Source organism: Amblyomma mixtum, chromosome 6 (assembly GCF_055824585.1).
Source record: "Amblyomma mixtum isolate Tamu chromosome 6, ASM5582458v1, whole genome shotgun sequence".
Classification (NCBI taxonomy): Eukaryota; Metazoa; Arthropoda; class Arachnida; order Ixodida; family Ixodidae; genus Amblyomma; species Amblyomma mixtum.
Genome location: NC_143017.1, coordinates 116,737,577 through 116,764,046, shown reverse-complemented (window position 1 = coordinate 116,764,046; position 26,470 = coordinate 116,737,577). Strand labels below are relative to the sequence as shown.

The window sequence follows — 26,470 nt, the reverse complement described above, 5'->3', positions numbered from 1 at the left end:
AGTGCACGTCAAAGAACCCAAGGTGGTCAAAACTTCCTGAGCCCTTCACTACGGCGTCCCTCATAGCCTGAGTTGTTTGCGGACATTAAACACCAATAATCCGTTATCATTAGAGGCCCCATGGGTACAGAATGTGTTGCCGGTCATAAAATTTGACATTTGGCTAAAAATAAGTGACTTCACTTATGTTAAATACACCAACAGCTGCTAATACTATCGTACTGCCAACACATTATGAAATTAAGTCTCCCTGTGAGTATTTTTTTTATGTTGCTTGAAGCGTAGCTTTCTTTGAATGAGAGCAGCGCCAGAACAGTCTCACTTGAACAATCCCGCGTATATCTGCCTAGAAAGAGAACAGAGGTACCGCGCCCGGCACACGATCAAACTCTACATTTGGTATATATACCCACACCCTGGTGAGCTTTGCCCCACCGCGGTGGCTCAGTGGTTACGGCGCTCGGCTGCTGGCCGGAAAGACGCGGGTTCGATCCCGGCCGCGGCGGCTGAATTTCCATGAAGGCGAAATTCTAGAGGCCCGTGTGCTGTGCGACGTCAGTGCACGTTAAAGAACCCCAGGTGGTCGAAATTTCCGGAGCCCTTCACTACGGCGTCTCTCATAGCCTGAGTCGCTTTGGGACATTAAACCCCAATAAACCTAACTAAACCGACATCATTAGAGGCATCATGGGTACAAAATGTGTTGCCGGTCATAAAATTTGACATTTGACTAAAAATAAGTGACTTCACTTATGTTTAATACACCAACAGCTGCTAATACTATCGTACTGCCAACACATTATGAAATTAAGTCTCCCTGTGAGTATTTTTTTTTCTGTTGCTTGAAGCGTAGCTTTCTTTGAATGAGAGCAGCGCCAGAACAGTCTCACTCGAGCAATCCCGCGTATATCTGCCTAGAAAGCGAACAGAGGTTCCGCGCCCGGCACACGATGAAACTCTACATTTGGTATATATACCCACACCCTGGTGAGCTTTGCCCCGCCGCGGTGGCTCAGTGGTTACGGCGCTCGGCTGCTGGCTGGAAAGACGCGGGTTCGATCCCGGCCGCGGCGGCTGAATTTCCATGAAGGCGAAATTCTAGAGGCCCGTGTGCTGTGCGATGTCAGTGCACGTTAAAGAACCCCAGGTGGTCGAAATTTCCGGAGCCCTTCACTACGGCGTCTCTCATAGCCTCAGTCGCTTTGGGACGTTAAACCCCAATAAACCAAACCAAACCTGGTGAGCTTTGTTCATTCTTAAGCGGCAGTGCTGCCGGACTTGTTCTACCCCCTCTCGCACTGCCGAGCACCCACCACTCTCATTTCCTTCGTGCTGCGAACCATAAAACGCCGTGTCTGTGGGTCACGGCAAACCGCGGCATTCTTGAGGACAGGGCGGTATGCGCGGCCTCCCTCCCGCCTGACCGCTAACTACACGTGAAGGAGGGAAGCAACACACGAAGAAAACGGACACGGTGCGAAATAGCAGTTTCCCGCGGAAAGCCAGGGAATGCTCTCGCCACTTAGGGTCGCGAACAGCTTTGTCCGGCTACGAGGTAACAAAAACAAACAAAAACAAGAGTGAACCGGTGAGTGACTTGCGCAACTTTCCCGCTCTCACCCGAAGCCGCGACAGTAGCTCTGTACGTGAGCTGGGCGGAGTTCAGTGAAGAATAAAGGTCTCTGCGAATAAACACAGCGGGGCTGAAAATTCGGCGCACGCGACCACAAAGACGCTGGGAGCACAATCACAGGTTTCACAAATGTACCGAGAGGGGAACAAAAAATAATCAGAAAAATAAAGAGACGCTAGTTTTTCGCTGCGGAAGGGGCTTATTATGCGTACAAATATGAGGTTTCGAAAGAATGCCAGCCTCTGCGCACTGCGAGGTTTTGTGCTTGGCGCCTTCACGGTACTTGGTATTTCTCTTGCGCATTCACCGGGCAAAGAGCGCTGGCATCCCAACGGGTTTGCGGGGTCACTCGCTAAGGCGTATTCGCTTACGACATGTGCCGTGTCGCTTGGGTGCGTCGGCAGCGCAACGAGTAAAGGGACACGGCAAGGTGTAATTTCATGACCCACATATGCGCCCCGCGCACGCAAAGGGAAGATTATTGCGGAAGACACCAGAACGTAAACAGACACATATCATACTATAAACGCTGGACAAAAGATCTGGTAAGCAGCTGGGCATTCGAGCCGTAATTAGGTAACCATAGTTTTCTTTCGTTTGATCGCTTTCTTTCGTTATGTACTTTGCAAACTAAGCAGAAGCCCTCATTGGGCGAATTCACCACAGTGAAGCTTAAGGGCATTTGATGCCTCTTTTCTCCTGAATTAAAAACCAAGAGCTGGCTGTATAAAGACGTCCTAAACTTCCGTTGTTCAATGAGGCGCTCAAGCACCATGATGCTGCACAAATTACAGTACAAAAAGAAAGAATAACGAACGCCATGTGTGAATCCCTGCGTACTAAGACATGTTGCCAAACCTTTCGGGAGATGGCAAATGCGTATAATTCGTCGGGCATTTATTATCCACTCGGGCCGCACCGGTGGGACTCACGCGGACGATTAGTGTAGGACGTGCAGTCACATCATTATCACGACATCACGGCGCTCTTTCCTGGCACTCGCACTCGTAAACACGTAGACGGCGCCGTTCGTTCCGCATGCGCGCAGAAAGTCCACACTCGGATGGATGGGGCAGACTGTGTAAGTACGTAAGAAGCCCACTGAGGAGAGAAGAAGCTTCAAGGCTAGCCGGCCGGTAGCCAGATGCCTACGCGAAGACGACAGCCGACCTTGATGAGGCCCGCGTCCGTTCCATTAGATGAACAAACGAAAAAGACGAGAGCGAACGACAAAACGGACTCGGCAGAGATGCGCGCGTGGACGGCGACCGTTAAGCGTTCGGTCAGAGAGACGCGGCGTTGGTGCCCCCCTATCCCGTTCCTGGCAGCCAAGGCGGCCCAGAGCGACGCGGGCCCCGTTCCCACTTGGCAAGCGAGGCGTCCTCGACGCTCGCTGTGGGCGGCACGCGTCGGCGCGAGCTGCTGGCGCGACGGGGCGACCGCCCGCGCGCGCCTGGCGGCTGGTCGGACGGAGCGAGGTTGCGTCTACGGCGAGCACCCGTTAACCCCCTCACTCCCATTCCCTCCTGCACCCTGCGCTCTCTCGCTTCGACGCTCTCCGACAAGGAAGCGAGCGGCATAGTTCGGAGGCTGAGGCATAAGGGGCACCGGCGCGTGTTCTTAGTTTAACCGTGACGCGAGAAACGCGAAGCGACAGCCGCGCGCTCTCTATCCCGTCTTCCTTCGTCGGGCAGGTTTCTTTCGCTGTTGTCTTCCTCTTCCCACGTCACTGTGGAAGATTTTGGTCGCCTGTGTAACAAAGGAAGGCAGCCGGTGGATTGCTTTTTTTTTTTTGTTTCCACTCTGTTTACTTCCTTGTTGCTCATCGTTGTGGGAGCAAGAGCGCCTGCCTAAGAACAAACGAAGCAGACTGCAGAAGATATGTTTACGTTGCGGAGGGTAGTACGGGAAACCCGTAAAAAGTTTGACAGTGGCCGTTGCAGTTGCTCAGTGTTTATGGCGCTCGGCTACTGACCCGAAAGACGCGGGTTCGATCCTGTCACGGCAGTCGAATTTCGATGGAGGCGAAATTGTAGAGGCCCTTGTAATGTGCGACATCAGGGCACATTAAAGAAACCCAGAAGGTCGAAATTTTCGGAGCCCTTCACTACGGCGTCCCTCATAGCCTGAGCCGCTTTGGGACGTTAAATCCCTATAAACCAAACCAAACTAAACCAAAAAGTATGGCAGTGTTCACTTGGACAGCTACGGCGACGGCTGTTAGATCTTCTACTTTTGCGGGTAGTTATGCAGCGTGTAACCTAACCCTGAGAGTGTTCACCAGCGCCACCCTCGTCCATCGGCGGACGTAGTACATCCTGTGCATACATCCATGGGTGCACAGAGCGAAACGCTACCATCACTGTGTCTCGCTGACGTACGTTGCGCTTCGCCTCCATCGAAACGCCCCTGATGGACGATGAACGGAGGTGGCGCTAGTGAACACTCTTAAAGTAAGATTACGCGCTGCATAAATATAACCTCGAATGCGGAAGATTGGAGAGCCGTCGCCGTAGCTCAGTTGGTAGAGCACCGGACGCGAAATCCGGTTGTCGTGGGTTCGGATCTCACTGGCGGCGTATGATTGTTTTTCTTCTGTTTTCTAATGAATTATCTTTCAGCGATAAAGTAGTTGTGCTATTACTTTATCATTGATCAACACCATAAATTTACGGAATAGAACATTCCCTTATGCCCCTTGATTTCGGCGAGTGTTCGCTTGCCTTCTACATGTGAATACGGTCATTTCGCAAAAATACTGTTGTCCACATAGTGACGAAGTGGTGCTTATTTAGAGAGAGAGAAAAAAAGAGGACATGTGAGAATAGACCTGATTTTTGTAAGACGGCTCTCTTGTTGAGGAAATAATATTTGTAGTCACGTAAAACCTCCAGAAACTCGTACTCTAGCTACTGCCGCATACAGTGTCATGTTCTTAGGGTAATACGCGGTTGGAGACATGCGGCGATGTTCAGGCAAGTTATTAGGACAAATTGCATTCCATGCTGAAATTACATTTTTTTACACGTCTCGCTTGTTCTGCAAAGCTTGTCAGTACTGCGTAAAAACAGGAGGGTACACTTAAGTTCCACCTAAAGCGTATGGCGCGAAAGCGTTGACCGGCTAAGGCCCACATATGCGGAATCGGCCAATCTCTGCTTCACATTCATAGATCCCTGGTAGTGCTCATACCCCTCCTGTCGCAGTGGTGCAGCAGTTAAGCGGTTCGCCACTGCCCTGCGATGGCAGGTGCGGCCACTGGTGGGGCTTGTGCGAACCAGTTGGCTATTCCCAAGAAATCTTACCCGACCAACCATTAATTTAACTGCCACCTGCCGCAGTGGGCCACTTGATTACAGTCCGGTGGGCAGGCTGTGATGACGCCAATTTAACTGCTACCTGCCGCAGTGGGCCACTTGAACAATCCGGTGGGCAGGTTGTGTTGACGTCACAAGGTCACGTGACCTATGCGGCCCACCTGCCGCCTTGGTGGGCCACCTTGGTTGTTAGCTGCCCATGGGGATTTTTCGTACATTTTTCGATCACGTAAACTATGCCAGTGCCGATGACGACGCCGACTTTTCTACGACACGGGTTCCTTAACGCTATCCTGTTAAAACTGAAATTCAGTTGAATTGAATGTTATGAATGATTGACGCGGCAAATTGAGTTCAGCTGCTGGAGTCGAAGGTATTCTTGAAGGGCAGGCGATGAGCGACTATCATATTTAATGTTACTAAAATCATTTCATAGCCTCCGATTGATACAGCCGGCATGTTTTTAACGATCGTGACGTGAGCCCCAGAGAAGACTTCAGAAACATGCGGAGAATTCTTCCGTAAGGAGCTCGCTCAGGAATCCGGGGTCGAATTTCAAGCTCTGACTTGAAAAACCGTAACTTAGCTACCAAGCCTAGAATCACCGTCGCAACTGTATTGGCGGTTTAGGATCGCCACAACGAAGCATCCGACTTTATAAGCAGCCTTTCTGAATTCTTGTCGGGCACACAACAAAATCCTTAAAACCGGACGTCTTTCAAGAAATTTGAAGACTATAAAAGAAGCAAATCGGGACTAGGATTAGAATCTCCGTCTTTTCTCCGCTTCCTTTCTATGCCTAGACCGCGCGCAAAAAAAAAAAAAAAAAACAGCAGTTCCAAGGCCTAGAAGGCTGCCTAACGTCGCGAATAAAAAGTTTGCACTCACTAAACACGTTCTTACTTCTATTCGTTGCCCTCAGCAAATAAATAAAAGCGATCACTGCGCCCCGCGAGTCAGGGAAGGTTGATAGGACGCTTTTCCATCAAGCGTGAGCGACTGCATCATTGCCTCCGCGCATATGAACGCATCGTTTGCTTCGCTTCATAGGCGTCACAGGCTCCCCTGCTTGTCCACCGAATATGACTGCGCACGGCCTCGGGCTCCTCCCGCCACTGAGATACGCGGACCCGAGCTGACAAATGCACGAACGACGACAAACAAAAACAACAACAACGACAAGCACCAAAGAGCGACGGGTAGGAACTACGAAAAGAGGGTGAGAGTGGGAGGAAGGAATGGGAGAGAAGGAGCGCGATAGGAATTCCAGCGAGGAAATAACCTTACCTCCTCTCCTGCTTCCTCTGGTCGATCGGATCGGGAAGGGATCGGCACATAATTCCAAAGTATTTTTATTTTTCCGCTTTCATTTTTATTTTATTGAGCGCCCGCGCGCGCTCGCTCCCCCTCCCCCGCGCGCCGCCCCTGACTTTCCAGCTTCCACTACTCCGGCTGTACGCCAAGGCCGTCGCCCCAGGGCGTTTGATCCTCCGCGATAGAATGGGCCGGCGCTGCTGCCGAAGCCACCGCGGGCGCGAAATGAAACGGACAAGAGAAAAAAGCCGGCGCCGCGCTCTATACGCAATCACGGAGTGCAAAAGGCAGAAAAAAAGAAAGCCTATTCCAAGGATTAAAAGAGCAGCGAAGAAAGAACGGACAGCGAGCAATTCCGAGGCGGAGGAGAAGCCTTCCGTTCATGGGTGGCGCGTCAGGTCTTGTTGGTTCGGTTTGCCGGGTTTTCTTGTTTCCGGCTCCCATTCTGTTTTCTTTCTCCATTTTGTCTGTATTCTGTGGGGTCGCAGTGAAAAGGACGACGTGCGATAGCCAGACAGGAAAGGCTTGCATTTCGGCGCAGGAAGACGGCAGTCGATCCGTCACCGAAACTTGCTTTTCAGAGAGGCCTACGCCACCAGAGAGAAGGAGAGTTGCCACTCAGTGCGTGCTCGTACGGAGAGATGGGTTCTGATGGCGCCAAGTATAGGTGGTGCCCTCGGCGCCCATGGGGACTCTGCTTTATGCGATTTGACCGACGAGCTATTCCGAGGAGAAAGCAAGAGTTGGACTTGATGAAAAAGCTTTGAACGCAGGGCAAGTCTTGAGCGCTTACTCAAAGAGAACCTCGCTTGAGGGGTCATCGCTGAGACTGCTGCATTTTCCCGCTCTAAATATTCACTTTTTTGAAGCCCTACACATTAGTGATATTCAATTCACTGACGTGAAACACACTTCTGGCTAACTCCCTCTCTTTCCTCGTCCTCTTTCTCTCCGTAATTAATTGACATACACTGCGCATGAAAAGAAGAAATATACGTAAAAAGGAAATACATTCGAAAGCTGCTCTATATGTAGGGATTCTACTAAACGGACCATTCCTGTGAACTGAAAGTTTCACAGGAGGTGCGATTCAGAAAATGATGAAAAGTGTAGCCGCGGCCTGTCATGCTTGGAGCATGTACCAAGAAAATAGAGATGTTTACTGCGACGCCAGGTTTAAAAAAATGGGAATTCTAAATGCACTTTTCTGCTCCGTTTCCTTTTGCTGCCGACGGCACACTCCACATCATCTCCTACTGACGTGCAAAAGCGAAAGCCATTTCCGACAGCAGCACTTCCTCCACTTTTCTGCGTCTCGCCAGTGGACTGAGAATCCCCACGGAGGGAAACGCGTCTCGAAGACAACGACACCGAGTATCACAGAATTCGCGACAAGGGGTTGAACTATTCAAGAGGCACGCTCCTTCGCGCGCCGGAGTTATACACGTCGCGAGGGACGGAAGATACGCGGCCAACCTCCGAAACTTCTGCCGCCCTGTTACTCTGGTGCGGGGAAGCAGCGCACACGTGTTATTGCCGGTCGGCGGAAGGGAATTCTTCGCAGGCTGCATACATGCATACAAATGCGCCGAGAGATTACTCCTTGTTCGGCGCAGACACGGAGCAAAGCAATATCGGAGGACAGCTCGGCAACTGCGAAGCCTGCTTGTTGCCTGCGCGCGAGGTTCTGGAAAGAGGGCCATGACTTCAGTGGGTCTGGACAAATAGATGGAGATGAGAATAAGCAAAATAAACAAACAAATTAGGGAGAAAGTTTCGTAGAGCACTCGTGAATTTGCCGCCCACGCTTTGCTGACGCCCGCCGGTGCAGATAGACCGATAGAGTTGTTTTTACGGAAGAGGAACAGGTTTTTCTCTTTTCGCGGCAAGCACCGAAACAAGTGTTGAACAAAATTTTGCGGCGTCTGAAGCGAATAAGTGTGGTGCCTAATGATCTAGTCAGTCTTGTATTTATTTTGTCACGGCTGACATCGAAAACAGTTTCGACAAGAGAGTTGGCTTTATAAATGCCCGTAGTCTTTGTCCACAGCTGCCTTGATAGTAGTTCCTCCTCTTGGGATGTGAATGATTAGACAGTTGTGTCTTATTTATTTATTTTTGTCTTATTTTTCTTATATACTGTAGCCTCCGATGAGGCCTATCACGGAAAACTATTATCGTGGGGCTATTTTAGCGAGTAACGCTTGGCGCTTTGAATTCCTCTCAAAACTAGCAATAAATGCAAATCTGCAAAAGAGGCAGAGACAGAGAAAACAGCATCGCAAGTGCTTCTTCGTCACCGTCCTCACTGTGCTGTTGCGCTATATAACGGACGACCAACCGGACTGTACATCCGTACTATTATGCTCACCGAGCAGGTTATTCTGTAACGAAGTGGAGCAGCCATTCTTCATGTTTTGGATAATATAAAAAAAAGCATCGGCACAAAGGGAGCACACTGCCTATTTCTCCTTTCGTAATGAGACAAAACACAACCAGCAAAGCCACGAAGAAAGCCACACAACATGGCTTCGCGTGCATTTCTCGGGCTCCTTCTTCGCTGGCGCTTCTTGCTCCGTTGCGTCACCAGTTAAACAAATGCTTCCTGTATTGCGCTGATTTGCGATTCACGTTTGCCCAAAAGATGACGTCACACAGATCACAGGGCGCACAGATTTTTGTCGTGCGTTTTCTCCGAGAAGTTCGCACGGTGAAGTAGAAATTAAGGGCCAGAAATGCACAGCTCGACTGAGAGAGCTCTCTAAAGAAATAATGAGTGCAATTTATGCCATCGTAATGCAGATGAAACGTGAACCGGAGCAAAGAGGAGGTAAAATTGGACAGGGCACGGCTCTTGTTCGTATTTAATTAAGATGGGAGGGACTTTAGTTTTGTTCCATGTTTCTGGTTTTTAAAGATTTTTTTTTGTTATTGCTGAAGGCAATCGCCCCATGGAACAAAAAGACTTTTTTAATAACACCTCTGTACAATACACTACATTTGCTCGTGGTTAGATTACGCTGTACCAGCCGTCGAATACGGGCCCCTTATACTACCGAATGAGGGTTCTCTTCTGCCGAATGCAGCTATCTTTTCTCTCTGTATATATTCAGGCTATTTTTAACATTTACAGCTTTACGCGTCCATTTTCGTGCTCTGTCGAGGCGCACGATGAGTACCTCGTTTCGTAATAAGGTGCTAAAATGAGAAAACTCATTTACGACTATCTCAAGACATAATGTACTTTGGCAAGTTCTGTAAATTCGATTAGCTTCGAAGCAATACATTGTTCAAGAATGCGGCTGTGGCATGCCGCATGCCACATGAAGTCAATAATTAGATAAATAACTAGCAATTTCCGGCTAGTTACTCGCATAACCATGAAAGGTTCATCCTCATCTTGTGCCCGCCGAGCTCAACACACACTCTTTGATGGCCGCATGCATGTAACCATCAGCGTCAGTTTTTATAAAGATGTAATGATTTTTAAAAAATCTCCGCATCTGTGATCATACTGTCAAAAGGATCTGTGACTTCCGACCCTAATCAATCATTCAAGAGCCGTTGCGGTGGCTCAGTGGTTTTGGCGCTCGGCTGCTGACCCGAAAGACGCGGGTTCGATCCCGGCCGCAGCGGTCGAAATTCGATGGAGGCGAAATTCTAGGGGCCCGTGTACTGTGCGGTGTCAGTGCACGTTAAATAACCCCAGTTGGTCGAAATTTCCGGAGCCCCTTAACTACGACGTCCCTCATAGCCTGATTTGCTTGGGGACGTTAAAACCCCATAAACCAAACCAAACCAAACCATCAATCATTCAAGTACTGCCAGCTCATTATCGGCCTATTCTTCAATGGTTTCGTATAACGCCACGTTAAGAAACTATGCACAGTTAATTCAAAGAACAAAAAATAAGAGTGCCACATATATGCCTGCGTTTGTTTCACTTTCTTAGCCTGCCTTTGATGCCGGAGACGGGGCACGCAACGAAGCTCGTTAGCTGGCATTCAGAACTCACACGCTGAACACATACGCCTACATGGGAATAAAACGGCAGCAAGCTGTCCTCTAGCGCTCTCCCTTTCATAAAAGGAGATGAACTTACTCCTTTTTTTTTTGCACCTTTCTGTTTAAAGTGCAGAGAGAGGTCACGAAAGTGCCGCAAAAAAAAAAAAAAAATGTCCAAAGCATTTAGCTTCGGGCTGACTACGTGGCCGATCCTTGCGTCCATAGAGGAGCGCACGTATGGAGTAAGGGCGCGAAGGGCAGGAAAGCACGCCGCGTGGGACGCAGAAAGAGATCCGGCGCGTCGGCCAGCACTGCTCTCCTCAATGGTGGATATAACTCGACGGCGAGGTCCTTTTCTGCACGCTGCTAATCGCCTCGGGGGGAAAAAAAATGCGACGAAAAAATGCCTGAGTACAGTTTCTTTTTTCTTTATTTCGCAGTTTTTTTTTCTCACGAAAGTAAAATATGCTGTCTGTGGAAACGAAGCAGTTCTCTTTAGCAGGCCTTGCACGAAAATGAGAAAGCTTGCTTTTGCGGGTCACTGAGATAAATACCAAAGAAAGTGCAGTAGAAAGGAAACAGGCAGGGAGAGAAAAACGGATTTGCAGTATCTTTTTATTTTTATACCCAAGCGCTCTTAGCGCGAAGAGAAGGTGAGAAACGACTGAAAGCTGCTTACGTCGCGCTGAGGTCTTGCGCCGGCGACGCTCAGGCCAACGTCGTCATCGCGGACATCCTACGCGAAGACGGTCACGAGAGAGCTTCGATAGTGCGACGCCAAGCTGCGAAAGACACATCAGCTTCGCGGGAAAAAAAGCAGGCACAAAAAGCGTGGACAAGGGTCGTGCCCTTTAAATCTATTTCTTTTTCCTTTTCCCCTTTCTTCGCGCTATTTCTATGAGGAGGGACACTCATGAAAAGGGACGCGCAGTGGAAAGTACGGTTGTGACAAAGACGAATGTGCGCAAAAGAAGTAGACAGAGATACACCGGGGGCGTGTGGAAGGAACCCGTGCGGCGAGGCAGTAGGAAATGGAAAGCGTGGCGACTACCCACTTGAGAAGACAAAAAAAAAAAAAAAAGCGGACCGGAGCGGGCAATGGGGCCGCTTTCGCATCGAAAATACACGAAGCAAGCGCGCCCGAAGCGAGCACACAAAGCGGTCGCAGAGCGCGGGCGAAATGCCCTCCAGAAGGACAAAGAAAGGGGTGCCGATATAGGAAGACCGGCGCTTCGAGCCATCCATAGCCTGTTTAAACTAAAACTGTGCAGCGCTTTAACAGGTTTAACTCCCCCAGTGAATGAAATTTCAAGCTGGGAAAACTATTTCCACCAGCAAGAACACTTGCAACTGCGAACGAATGTGCGCTGGATAATAACAATAGCAAGTTATACGCAAGCCCGTTAGAAAATCCCGATACAGCGAGAGCAGCTTTGTGAAATCGGCTCCTAGTTGACTGGCGCCGTCTGTAGCTTCAACAGCACTGGGCGTTTTTAAAGCAAGGCGCATTACCCAGCGCGCCATGCTTTTCTATCGGGATCACACGCGCGTCATCGGTCATGCGCGAGAGAACCTCACGCCGCTTTCTAGAGATACGGAGAGTTGAGTTGGTACATGGCAGGACTGAACAGCGCACACAGGACGAGGACATCATTCATCCCCGCGAAATTGCATATCTGGACGAAGCTGCCTGATGGCAGAGATCCGATCTGCGAACCATGCGCACTTGGTTGTCAGAATGTTGTTTCGTTCATATGCATGTTACTCCAACAAACCATTCAGTTGATAGTCAGCGCTCGTGTCTTGTCGCTTCTTCTCTGTGTGCTAGTCCTGTGTTCGCTGTTCAGTCCTGCTTTCTAGAGAATCATGCCGCAGTAGTGCCTTCCGCAGTACTGCTGCTCTATGTATACTGTGCTTCTGTCACTGCCGGAAAAGCGAACGCATCGAGCATTTGTGGACAATGGACGCCACTCCCTCTTCGCTTGCTCGTCCATTCTGTGTACGTCGGCCTCTTTTTTGATTCCCGGCGTACCGGCGTCGAGTTTCTGCGCCCACTCTGCAATTGATTCGCGGCGCCGTAAACAAGGCGAGGCGTATAGGCGACGAGATGGAAGAAGGCATCCCCGATGTCTTTGGAGGGTCCTCCGTTGAGATACGGAACGGAACGAAACGGAAAGCATGAAGGGAGAAAGAAAACCCGGTGGGAAAAACTGGGATATTCCTGCGGATCTGTTTATGACACCGGCCCTTGAAGATCTCAGGCCAGTCGAGGAATGACGATATGCGAATGCGGTGACCGACCAGTCGTAGTGGATGCGCGCTTGGATTGATGAGAGAACACGACAGATACAACGAAAATGTAACAAGTAGCGAAAAGAGGCTATACTATGACAGCAATAAGCAGAGTGTGCAGACAGAAATATAAGCGTCGAACTCGCAACATCGCCGCCAGCAGTGTACGAGATGAGGAGAATAATAAGGCATGTTTTGGCAAAAGTGAGAATGCGCCATGTGTGATAAAAATGATCGCCAGCGAAACCATTCACGGAATACGAAGCTAACTGGGAACCAGTAGGTATGCCGGAGAGCCCTGGGTGTGACACTCATGAAAAGTATATGACCCGTCGTTTTCATGCAGCTTAGTAAATGTCGTTATTTTGCGGGATGCACAAAACACCAGAAGCTCTTGTCAGTGTGGCAATTAAACATTTATATTTAGATATTATGGGGTAATATAGGTAATATTATGTAATGTAGTCACTGAGCTATTTCAAAGATTTTAATTTTGTTTGATTTTACGGGGTTTAACGTCTCAAAGCGACTCCAGCTATAAGCCGCAGTAGAGGGCTCTGGATAATTTCGATTACCCCCGGTTCTTTAAAGTGCACCCACATCGCACAGTACACGGGCCTTTATAGCATTTCGCCTCTATCGAAATGCGACCGCCACGGCCGGGACCGAACCGCGCCTTTCGGGTCAGCAGCTGAGCACCACAGCCACTGAGGTATACTGCGGCGGCTTGCGGTAATTAAAATGTCAAGGGACCCGATCATTACGGCAACTTATGAGGCAGCATATGAGCGTCGCCATCTATGAAATACAAGCACTGCAGATCGAGAATTGTCGTTGTCGTAGAGAACATACACACCACCGCATTAATTTATGGATCGAACCACAGACGGTGAAAGCGGCATTGACGAGTATCCATGTTTGGTTTCAGGCGGTTTCATTCTGCATCGCTGCAGATATCGAATTATACGCCTCACGGCAACCGTCTTTCCCCGCTTTCTGTAGCTGTTGCGCAATAGTCAGAAGCAGCCGAAAGATAATTTCAAAAGTTGTTCTCCTATCATGCACTGTGCATGGTGCATACCAACAAACCGAAACGCCAAATGAATAACACTCAGCTGTACGTCTTAAGCCCCAGAACAGTGCGCAGTTCGGGAAACAGTAACCAAAAGCCATACGCTTTGTATTTACAATAATTTCCTCGGTGAAGGAGCGAGCGACAGCAGTGACATATTTCAGCAGGGTGTCTTCCAAAGGCTAGTCTGAAGTTTTGAACTGACGTCGCTAGCGTAGGTGGTGCAGGTCGATGTAGGTGTCTTCCAAGAAAGTGAACTAGCATCTCACTTTCAGACGAGAAAAGTCTGACGTCACGGAATTGAGATCAAAACGCAAGGAAGGGATGAAACAGTGCGCGTTGGACCCGTACTGCGTGGACACAAGCTGCCTGTTCGTTTTTCTCAAGTCTTGTTTTTTCAGGAGGAGAGTAGAGCTTCTGCTGTGTGTTGTTGCATTGATTCTTAGCTTTGTTTGTTTGCCTCAAAATTACACGAGGGGGTGGGGGGTATAACAATTGTTGTTGAAAGAACAAGTGCACAAAAATTAACTGCAGAACAACGTATAGAGAAAGGAACTTATGGAAATGAACAGAATTATAAACCAGAGGCAAACTGAAGAATTATGGCACGTTACAGAATGTGTAACCAGGGGCAACCTGAAGCCACCACACACAATACCGGGCGCAGAGACCAGAACCCATCTGCAGTAGAGAGCGATGCCCGCATGTGAAAAACAAAGGCCTTGAAGAAATTCGACAATTAAAATTACAGCACAAAACGGAAAGCGCAAATCTAACAGCGAACTAGTTAAAGCAAGCCACCGCGGACGTGCAAAGAACTTCAGGCTGTTAGCAGAGCACCAGAGCGCAGAGCACCGGACGCGTAATTCGGAGGTCGTGGGTTCGGATCCCACCGGCGGCATGTGGTTGTTTTTTCTTCTGATTTTGTAATCAAATAGCTTTAAGCGATAACATATTCAGTAATATTCTAAATCGAACAGTATAAAATTAATAAACAAATAAAAATAAAAAAATCCCCTCTGTCCCTTGGTTTCTGTGGCTGTTGGCTTCTCTCATATATATATATATACAACTTTTTGTCGACAAGTCGAACAATGGCGCAGATACATATCTAATGGTCATCGTTGTTACAAATATGTCAGTTGGCCTGTTCAGTTGATCTTAAACAAAGCCGAATTTATTCTGAGCTGAACGACTTAGTTATTATAAGTTTGTATGTAAGCAAGAATTTCTCAAGCGCTCTGTTTATGGTATTATACCTATTTGTTACTGTCGTAGAGTTTAATCTGCATGCGAATTTTTTTTTTTTTCGCTCAGAGATGCGTCCTTCTGGGGAGACATGCGCTATTCGCTCGTAAAGCACGGCCTGAAAGCTATACAATTTTCCATTTACTTAGATCATATCTGCGGCCTAGTGATTTCAGCACCTCCCACGTGTGCGAGAGAAGCAGGGTTTGATCCTCAGAGCTACCTGATACCAAGTGATTTTCGATCGGTACATATTTTCCCCTGGCTTGGTGCTCGGCTTCTTCTAGTTGAAATGTTTTGTAAAATGGGTACCAGAACCCCCGATTGCTTGCGTACTCAAAAATTCTTTGGGCTATCGCGTTCTTTGGCCAAAGCAGCCCTTGCGCAATTATAATATACCATCAGCATTATATTTTCTGGTTATAAGCGCAAAGTTGCGGTTTAATGTTGTATTAAATTTTGTTATGTTATGTAGAATTTAACGCCCCGAAACTACAGGTTGGTTATAACAGACGCTGTATACCACAGTGCTTGGGAATTATTCGTACTTCCTGGGGTTCTGGGCTTCTGTATTGTGTATTAATGTTGCACAGCACAGATGCGAGCTTGCGTTTCGCCTCCACTGAACTTCCACCCCTTCGGTTAGGATTTTGACGCAATTGTTTGGATTGCGCACTTGGATCTTTGCCGCTTACTCTACACGTTAGCAGAAGCGGATCGGTGCCTGCAAGACCCGTTGAACACAGGTGAACGTGTTCAAAAATGGTTCGCTCACCCGAGATCGCTGGGAAGAAAAGTTTCAGCTTCCTGCATCCGAAACGCAGACACGCGGAAAGACACATGCACCGTCAGCCGCTTCTCCATTTCGGGGCTGGAGTATCTGCTCCCATGCGAAACGCCCGTAGCGGTTGGCAGCAGAGCTAGCATCTGACGGCGCTCCCACGGGAGGGGTAAACAACTATGGGCGATGTTTTTTTTTTTTTTCCGCATGTGGTGGGGACGTGAAAGAGCAGCTTTGGCGTGTCCCACGCGTCTGCAGGCTCCCACGCCTTCACGAACCCGGCCTCGACGAGGTGACGTCACTAAGCGCCGACACTCTTCACTTGGAGCAGCTACCTACAACTCTCAGGTGGTGGTGGGTGACCAATCGCAATTTATCAGCACAGTGATTGAAAGGGTATCGTGCACCTACAAAGACTATACTGTGGACTTGGGTATCTGCACAAACGGCAGGCTGCCATATATGCAGTCATTAATCCACACCTCCGCCGTGGCTCTGCGCACTTGAGATTAGTGACTGTGGGACCTTTAACATAGAAGGAAAGCTGTTTTTCTAGGTCTCCAGCGCCGCGGATCTGTGGGCCGTAAGCTGCAGGACCGACGAGAAAGAACGAAAGCGAATTTCCCGGAGTACAAGACGTCACAGATACGCCATAAGCGACGGCAACGTGCACTCCTTCAAAATAAATGTTATCGATCGGATTTCAATGAATTGTGCAACGCAGTTTCGTCTTGTTCACTGAAACCCAGTAAGAGAAGCTCAGTTCCTCAGGGTATTGATGGAAGTGCCCAATAAGAATAAATGACAAAAACTGTACCCGGGCAATAGTGAAGTGAAACCTAAACCTGTAATGCTCCTGACTAGGATCTGTTGGTTGAAAGCTGTACGCAATGCTTGCGTTTTAATGGCGAGGTGTATTCGAGAAGGAAACTCTGAACATTGGCACGTGGACATTAATATTTCAGAAGTAATGAGCTGCCGGACTCTTGCCGCTCCTCTTTGAAACGAAGCAGTGATAGTTGAGCCTCAACCCCTTCCAATACAACAGCGCCTGCCGCTATTGTACCACCTTGTGTCCGTACACGCATGGCAGCGCCCACTCCGAACTTCGCCTGAGTGAGCGGTATTTTAATCAAACGACCGCGCGGAATCCATTCATCCGATGCTCCACAGTGGGCTCACCTGAGCGCATTGCCGTTAGCGAACACGTCTACGCGGCTGTTCACTGTTCCAACGTTAGATGGAGATGGGGGCGCACTGCCCGACTCACCGAGCATGTCTAACGGTAGGGTTCATGTAGTGTGTGGCCAGTGTTCTGAATATTCAGTGTTACTATTGCAGAGCTAAGGAGAAGGCTTAGTCAGTGCTTCGAATTACTTGCAAGTACAGGTACAAACTCTTCCCTGCAAACTTTTATCTGTGTGACAATGTCATGCCAAATAAATGAAGGAAAAAAACTGTTCGCCGTCGTGCAGGCAGAAATAAAAACACTCCGGTAGTTGTCGAAAGCCTCACCGGCCAGACGAATGTGCGTAAGTATATGAACTATACGTTGGGTTTCTGTGAGGAGGGAGCGCTCGTCCACAGGGAATTTATTCCAGAGGTCGACGTTGTCTCTGATCGAAACTTTCGATTTCCAGTGATCGAGCGGAAGCTGCCTACCGCGCGAAGTTCCGTTCTTGGCCCGCGTCTTGCCGACAGCTTACTTTCGCGCAGATAGCGTGCACGTGCGTCGGTTTACCACGAGTGTTATTGCGAAGTTCCTGCGACACCTGCGCAGCCGGTGTGTCTGATTCGGATAGCGTATGATGTTGTCTGATGCGGCACAGTCATTTATCCGTACTGGCCGCTTGATTTGCAGAAATATTTTGCACCTCGTGTATCTATATAAGTGCATTGCGAAAAGTGCAAATTTAACCAATGGAGAATGATCGTTATAAGTGCGCGGACGCCGTCAGCGCCTGTGTGCTGTCAATTATTTCATTCTTTTATCGGCGAGGTTATGTTAATATTTGCGACTATTTGAGTGCATCGGAGGTGCGGTAAAAATAGAGAGAGCTGAGTGCGCACAAAACACGACTCTGCTGGTGGTAAGTTGAAATTAAATGAGCACTCAAGGCAGTCGTTGACTCCTCACATTGACTTGAAGCTGACTGCAGTATGTTTCAGTTATAAATGCATGCGCCTGCCTGCCCTGTGCCTAAAATTTGTAAATAAAATAGATTAAATGCTAAGACTTCCGACAAGAAGTAGCGTCTTATTTTGTTATTCTTACCGCTTTTCGACGTTGTCGGATATGACGGGAGTCGGAGGAGATGGCACGCGAACTTGGAAGACATGCTTGTAACCTAACCGCGTTTCTGGAAGGCATCGCCGATTGCCCATTTACTATCTGGTAACTACGCGCAGTTGCTAGCGCTCAGCCCTGCTGAAGACCCGCCAACAGGCTCCTGGCGGCAGAACTCCTTAATACAACAGCGTTTTCAATGCCCTCGAGAGCAAAGTATTTAACTGCCTGACGTTTTTCTTGTCTCAGGGCGTGAAACCAAAGAATTTTTTACCGTACAGCCGTGAAAAAAAAAGAAGGCCCATTTAAACTTTAGTGCGATGCCGGTGTATCGGAAGACGATCAGCATCGCGCGCGTCGAAGCCATGGGGGCTCAAGGTGAATGAACTGGTACATGGAACCTAAGTTTCTGCAGAAAAGCACCACAGTGGGCAACCCCTGCGAGCCTGTAGCTGCTGCCTCTCAACTGCGTCCTAAACCTTGTCAAATAACGGCAGTCCAACGACTTTAAGCGATCCTTCAATGGCAGCTCTATGTGAACGAAACTGCTCGCGCCGGTTGTTCCATCCTTAAGAGTCCACGTGCGCCGTGCAGGTCGAGAATCAGCGTCCGCGGGTTTCGTTCCTCGGTGATCTCTTAACATTCGGGCATCGAGAACCGCAAGCAAGCCACGAGGAATGCGTAACACGCGCCGCAACTCACCGTTTTCCGCTGGTTTGGTGACGTTGGCCACTTCGATGCGGTTATCCTCAGCCGTGGTAGCTGAAAGCACGCCACTGTTTTCGTCGTCGCACACCACGGCGACCGGCGCAAGCACCAGCAACAACGCGGCGAGTGTGAAGAAGCCACACCGGGAGCGCGGCATGTCTTCTCCTCTAGAGCGACGGCAAACAGACCGTCGTCGTCTCGTCGCACGAATATATCCACGACAGGAGAGAGACACGCGCGCGCGCACGCACACACAACAACACACGGGGAGCAGCAGGAGCGATGAGTGCGCTCGTCCGCTACCGGCCGCTGCTGCGGAGACTGGGGCTCTTTCCGGACCGCGGCTGCAGCCAAAAACGAGCCGAGCGCGCGTTCTGCGCGCAGCTTTCTTTCTGCCGCCAGCGCCGCCCCTTCACGGAGAGGAGCACGTGGTTCGAGCGCGGTCGATTGACGGCAGCACCGCGAGCGTGGAGAGAGGGCCGCCCTGCTGCCGATCGCGAGTGCGGCGCCCAACCGCCGCGCCGCCTGTCGGGTGCTTCAGCAAGCGGAGAACGCCGACCCTCCACCGGTCACACGCGCACCCACCCTTTCTCTCCTTTCATCTTCTCTCAGTTTTGCCTCTCACAACGTTCGTCGCTCGCACTCCTCTCATCGCCGTTGTTGTGGCTCCCTTTCACTGCTCCTCCTCTTCCTCGAAGAAGCAGCAGCGGCTCCTTTCTCCTCCGAGAACAGCAGAGTGCGGAGGAGAAAGTTGGTGCACGCTCTTCCCTCTCTGTCGCATCCTCGAGGTTCCCGCGGGATGCAAGCGGAGAAGACGCGCCGAGTGGATAGCGCTGGAGGGCATCCGCGCGCCGCCCCTGAGGTGAAGCGCGCTTTACGTGACACGTGCGGGGTGAGACTCGCGTGTGTACGAGCGGATGCAAATCACCTTCTCTCTTTCGACACTGCGAGCGCACCATCAGTTCTGCCCAAAACCTTTGGCGATGTTCCAAAGGGGGTTGAGTCGACATGTCTCCAATTTAGTGAATGTCCAAAGCGAGCTTTTCAACGGCGCTGTTAAAAAAGCTGGTTATGGATTACCAACTAGCCCAATCTGCCATTCTTCTACAGTGAACGACCAAGTGTCCAAGTGACACTCATTGAAGAACTTGTGTTCAACTAAAATTTACGAACGTGAAGAAAAGTAAACTAAGAATAACATAGTAAAAATGTATTTCAGTGTATTTCACACAATGTGCGCATAATGCAGTAAGCGTGACGGAGGAAAGCAGCCCTATGGAACTTTGCTGGTCCACAGCACTTAGAAAAAGGCAGAGTGGAAAAATAGCAGACTAAACTCGACACTATGAATCAAAGGAAGAATGAAACGATGTTGAATGTGAGATTGCATAATTTATGAGACTGAATATGTTTGTTTTGACCGAAGTAAGAAGTCTATTTTTCATATCTCAGGTCAGAAAGAGATTATCTCAGCCATTTTTAAACCGCTACCAATGCTCCCGGCCATATGGTATCGAAAGCTGGGTTTGTCACTGTTCCGATTATTAAATCTCCTCATTATTCAATTTTCATACTTTGTTAGTCTATATAGAGATAGGGTTCAAACTAGCGGGCGCTACACTGAAGAGAAGCAAATGTCCTGCAAGACCCCTGGCTGTGCAGTACTGCCTGCTGCGCCCGTTCATCCTCATCATCATCAGCCTGACTACGCACAATTACGGCAAATACATCTCCCATGTCTCTTCAATTAACCCTGTCCTTTGCCAGTTGCGGCCACTGTATCCCCGCAAACTTCTTAATCACATCCGCCCACCGAACTTTCTGCCGCCCCCTGCTACGTTTGCCTTCTCTTGGAATCCACTCCGTTACCCTTAAGGACCAGCGGTTATCTTGCCTTCGCATTACATGCCCTGCCCAAGCCCATTTCTTCCTATTGATTTTGACTGGGATGTCATTAAACCGCGTTTGTTCCCTCATCCACTCCGTTCGCTTCCCGTCTCTAAACGTTACACCTATCATTTTTCTTTCAACAGCTCGCTGCGTTGTCGTTAACTTAATCTGAGCCCTTTTCGTTAGCCTCCACGTCCCTGCGCCCGTTAAAAAATCCCAAAGCACTGATGGCAATCCGCGAGGCAGTGTGGCACAATGTATGCATTTTCAGCTTGGTTACAAATACAGGGGCGGCATTTTCTAACGACTCATTGGATGATTTATTCTATCACACCATCACGATTGGCAGCTGCCACCTGATACGTCATAGTTTAAAGCAGCAAGGAATATTGTTAACCGATTAGGGAATCGATGTCCGGCTTGACCAGTGTGAAAGTAACAAAAAATGAACTTATAAAATACGCCTTACAAAATACCACCCTCGGTAAGCTCTCATGCGAAGTATGAGAGCTTACCTTAATGATCCTAAGGAAGCGAAAGATGCAGTCAGTGATTATCTTTTTAACATAAAAAAGATGTGCGCTTTGGTTTAAGAAGCTGGATCACTGAGTGAGTAAATCATGACTGCATCTTTCGCTTCCTTAGGATCATTAAGGGAATATGTAAGAAATCCTATGGTCCACATATAATTAAAATATGCAAATTAAGAGGAATTTAAGTTCATTCTTCGTGTACATCTCTTTCGGCCTTTGTGTGGATCTTTGTTTCAAAGTAGATGGTTTTGCTGTTTATGCTCTTCTCACTTTTTTCTTCCTTCAGCTTATCCGACTTCTTTATTCCGGGTCGGCGTTTTATTGCGTCAGCACTGCTACCATCATCTGCTCAAAATTTGTCCGTCTGTCATTATGCGATGCCGTCACCCTCCAGAAGGCCCTGCCACCACCTATCAAACTCACTTCCACCCTACATTCGCCTTCGCACACGAAAAGCCCTCACCCCACTGGAACGTAAAAGCGACGGCGATATGGGATTCCGTGCCGCAGTGGGAAGACGATCATTGTAGCAGCGAAATGTACCACCAGAACTGCTAACGCAGATTTCTCGCATCATCGCAAATAATCACGTGTTTTGTTTTTTTTAATGGGTGTCCTTCTTTTCCTGAAATTGTTTGTCTCCACTGAGTGCTTATTTTTTTATAGATGACTCTCCACCAGTTCTCTCCCCACCATTTTTGGTCGTTCTTTTGTCCTCTTCCTTCATGCGTCCATCTCTAACGCCCTTCATCTGACGTACATTCATCTGTCCTTATCATATGACCAAGCCAGTGGAGCATTGACTTCTGTAGAGAGAGAGAGAGAGATAGAGAGGGGGAAAAAAAAGAAGAGGGGGACTTCTGTAGCTTTGCTCCTATGCTTGCCACCTTAACCATGCTCCTATGGGGTAATTCCGCCTTTGATCCCTTCTGATCGCGCCATACATCCCCCTGAGTATTTTCGACGGAGTTACTTCCATGCTCTTGGTGTTCCTTTTCCTCAGAGCTGCTTTCTACACACATAATGGACGGCCTTACTACGATCTTGTATACTTGTCTCTGCTATAGCCAAAGAAACACCACCCTGCCAAGTAGCAGCCCTGACATACCTATCCTGTTTAATCGAGTCAGTTGTATTCTGCATCCAACTTTTAAATCAAATTCTCCAATCAAGACTACTGTAGCGCCCCCAAGGTGCCTGAAGCACCTTATTCACATGATTGCAATTTATCCACTTCCAGATCCCCGTCCTGAAATTCGTTTGGCCACTCGCACATGTGTTTCATCTTCGTCAGGCTCAGCCTCACTCCTCCGTCCTCTATCGCTCCATTTCTCGACTTCCTTCCCCACTCCTGTCGATTCGGCGAAACGTACGATGTCATACAACCTCGCCCAAGGAGCTGGTTCTTGTACCTCGTCTATCAGCGCTTCCATTAGGGCATGAAACAGAAATGGGCTAAAATCTTACCCTTTGTAGTGACCTACGCTCACATCTAAGCTTCCTGTTTCTCCCGGATAGCTGCTTACCTTTGTCCTTGCGTTCCGGTTAAGTTTTTAAACCAGTGCGAGATTTTTTTCTGGTCCTTCTTTCTGACGTAGGTGGTTCCTTATCCCTATCCTATGCCTGCTACAGGAAACTGAACACCACGTATAGCTCACGTTGTTTTTCTGAGAACGTCTATCAGATGCAGCAGTGGAAGTGATGCTCCTCTTACTGTAACCGAAAAAGAGACAGCACACGAGAAGGCATGTTCATTACATTATGGTGTGCGGGTACACATCACTCATGAGTGCTCACACAGTGGGCGCAGGTGGCGAGCCACCCAGGAGAATACGGGTCTTGATTGAGGTGCGCCGCTGGGAGCGTGATTAAGTTGCCTAGGGACGAGTACGCTGCGTATAGGAAACAGCGCGGCAGGCAGGGAGTGGAAGAGAAGAAAGGAGTGATCAAATAAGGGACCAGGGTAAGTGCATACAGCTTGGCGTAGTGCTATGGGAGCGAAAGAAAGAATGTTATAGTGAAGTGCGCAGCTCGAAGGCAAACCGGGAGGACAGAAAGAAGCATAGTGAATACGGATGTTTCGTGTTTACTCAACCCTGCGAGACAAGTAAAACCAGCCTCAGCTGGGAGTCGAAGTACAGAGAAAGACCGGCACCAATAAAGATTACCATAGCTTTACCGTGACACCGAAAGAGGGCAAAATAATGTAGCCAACGAGCAAGAAATAGAAGAATCGAGTGAAGGCGCCATGGAAGGTAGGATCACTGGAGTTACCGCTGGTTCGAGGAACACAGAAGGCGATGTCGGGAGCAAGAAGTACAAGGCAGGCCAGTGGCAGAAAGGGCAGGGCAAGAACTTACTCAATAAGGAAAGAGGTATGAACACCCCAGAAAGCTGAACACGGGAGCATGAGGGCCGAAGGTAAGAAGAGACTGCTCGGGGCGCCGGAAGTGGTTCCTGAAGAGTGCCGCCTCACAGGGAAGCAAGCCACTCAGCGACTGGAGCACGGAACAAAGAAAGGAGTCTACGCACCCTCTTGCTTTATACCCAGCGCATCCGCAGAGGTAGCACGAGCTAAGAAAAGAGCGGAAGTTTCCCGGATGGCGATGCATACGACGTCTTAGCCGGAGGAGCTCGTTGTTAAGCCTGTTGGCTCGTTATTGTAGGAGCGCAGCTCCACCGTGCATTATCCGGCGTCGACAGACCATCGTAAAATGGCTGAGTTCACCCACGAAGAGTGATCAACGACTAAGTATAGAAAGTACTAAAATACTGAAATATGCAATAGTTAGGTGTTAGGGAAAGGCACTGAGATTTGGCAGAATATAGTGACAATTGGTTTTGACGAGTACTATTTCACGATATATTTTAATACCGCTTGAAAGCCTTCGAAACCCTTTACTGTGTGCTTTCCCCGAATTCATTGTGGCTTTCTCTGAAGAAAATGTTTAGTTCTTTCTATGTGGAGCTGATCATTGTACGCCTAAGTGCTGTCATTTATTTACTCGCTGTACCACTAACAGGCGAACTTCTTTAATCAGTCGATTACAAGAAAAGGATACCTTCACACTTATATGAAGTGTTTTGCTTGCATTTTTTGGTCATGGAAACTCGGAAGCTCCATGCGCAAAAGTGCCGAAGAGCGAAATAATCTTTGAGGCCAAACAATTCAGGCGTCATCAGTACAGACGGTTGCGATCCCCGCATGAAGGCTCCTATTCTGATTCGCAGCTAGAAAGGAAAAAGAAAACAAAGAGAAAGGAAAGACGAGCCATTTGCCCTGCAAGATTCTCAACGAGCTTGGAAAAAGCCAGTTTGGCTGTTCGTGTAAAAATTTCATGCTTAAAGTTGAATTTCATCACAAGATTGCTAAAATGAAGGTGCACTAGAAGGATGGAAAAATTCATGCAGTGTGAGTGTGTGCGCAAAATTTGAATTTTCCTCTAGTCACTTTCTTTACTACCGGGACACAGTAAATGGGTGTACTGCCCGATATTTTCTCTGATACTATTACATTTGAAACGAATGAATAGACGTTGAGCACATCCTAATGGCAGATATCTGTAAAAAAAAAAAAAAATGTTCGCGCAAGTGCTGCTAGCGCAAAGTGAAATATAGATTGAAACTCCGGTGGAGAGCAGATTGCTCTGACGGGCTGTGACGTTCTAAGAGAATAATAAATATGGTCGCTACTAAAACACAGCAGTAAAAAATGACGGAGTCAGTCTTTCTACTGTTCGGTCGCTCTGCTTCCTGTCTAACGGTCTAGATCTCGCTGAAAATTAGGACAGTTGGCCAGGTATCGCAGTTCAAACAACCCCTACCGTTCTTTCATTACGGCCCCTTTTCGTCTACGCAGATAACTTTGTCGCGGTTTTAGCTGTGATGAATACAGCTTTATAGGGCTGGTTTACACAGAATGGGCGTCAAAGCCAAGTGCTTGCTCATGCACTTATACAGAGCTATTAGGTATACTAATCGTTGGCAAGCTCTCCTGGGGCTACAATTCGCACTACCGGCATGACAAGTTTCCCTTTGCAGCCTTCTGCTGTGGCCTGTCGAATTCACCGTGGTTGTTTAGTTTGCACTATTAAGTACAAGCGTAGAAATACGTGTTATTTGACGCTTTTAAATGCCATCGTATGGCATGCGTGATTAGCAAGGTATAAAGTATTAATTACAATCGAGCCCACTTATAATGGACCTGATGGTCAATCAGATGGCGCTCATTGTACCAGAAATTCGTAGTAAATCGACTTCCCGTATTAAAGCCGAGAAAACAAAGTCCGGAAGAAGTGGCATTTATATATTTAAAAAGTGAGATTTTTGCGTCTATACTTCGTGAAAGGTTACCTCATTGCGGCGCATTCCAAATTCTGCATAGCGCTGATGTTCACCTCGCAGAGACTTTTGCTGCTAACAATCTGCTTTAAGAACGCGTTAAACTCGTAACTAATTCTAGATGAAGCGTTCACGTAGCTTTAAGATGGGTTCAGATGTAAAAATTGGGATCCCATGAAAGAAGACGGGAGTAGTATTGGGACTTGTCCCGTCTTCTTCCATGTGATTGTCCCTTTTGCAGCAACCCATCTTTACGCTACAATGAACCAACTTGTCCAACAACTGATCTTGCTGAAGTGTTCACGGTAGCTGTTGGCAGTTCGGCCTCTTAATCAAATTTCTGGTGGTCCAGGAATGCTCGCACGTCGCGTAGAATAGCTTCGTTAGAGCACGTGTCTGATACATCGGGGTCCGAACCAAAGAAGTGACTTCCTGATACATTCGATTAGCTGCGCATCAAATACGCGTTGAAAGAAATCCACGTGCGTCTGATCAGCTGGGCTTTCGACACCGCCATCTGACGTTCCTGGGCCCGCACGTCGACGAAAGTAGCTCAGTGCACGTTGGCAGAGAGCGTATCAGCTGCATTGTTTGCCGTCTGAGCGCCGCCTGCACGCAGAAGCAGCACAAAAGGCGGAGAGGCGACTGGGCAGGAGCCGAATACCACGTGACCAGCGGTGCCAGCAAGGCATTACAACTTTTCGAATCACTCCCGCGGGTTGATTCTCCTCTTACTTTAGGCGCCTTGTCAAACCGGCACAAATGAAATAATTGACTTGCAGGCCATCGGCGCATGCTTGGCCGGCGGTTATCTGCAGTTTCAATGAAGCCTTTTTCACTGCTTTTTTGGATCACCATATTCTTTCTCGGGTGGTGTCACGGGGAATGAGAGACGCCGCTGGGTCTCCGCGCTTGCTAGAAGCGCGAGTCTTTCCACTCCGAGAGCAAATTTACGGAGCCTCCTCGCTCACTATAACCGAGTGGTGCGGCCACATTTGTTCGTTCTATTTGGGGGGGGGGGGGGGGGCATTTTTATTCACCTAATACAC

General features: G+C 48.6%; 1 protein-coding gene across 3 annotated transcripts in view; it reads right to left on the bottom strand.

Moving 5' to 3' along the window:
• The window catches only part of LOC149340152 (uncharacterized), a 207,733-nt gene extending 188,658 nt beyond the window's left edge, over positions 1 to 19,075 (bottom strand). Inside the window, exon 1 of one of the 3 annotated variants that reach the window (XM_089548897.1) lies at positions 18,652 to 19,075. In XM_089548897.1, the coding sequence (XP_089405023.1) occupies positions 18,652 to 18,814 (163 nt within the window). In that variant the 5' untranslated portion in view covers positions 18,815 to 19,075. The remainder of the gene's footprint in view (positions 1 to 18,651) is intronic. The other 2 variants (XM_089548899.1, XM_089548900.1) reach the window with 2 other exon arrangements.
• Between the last annotated feature and the right edge of the window lie 7,395 nt (positions 19,076 to 26,470).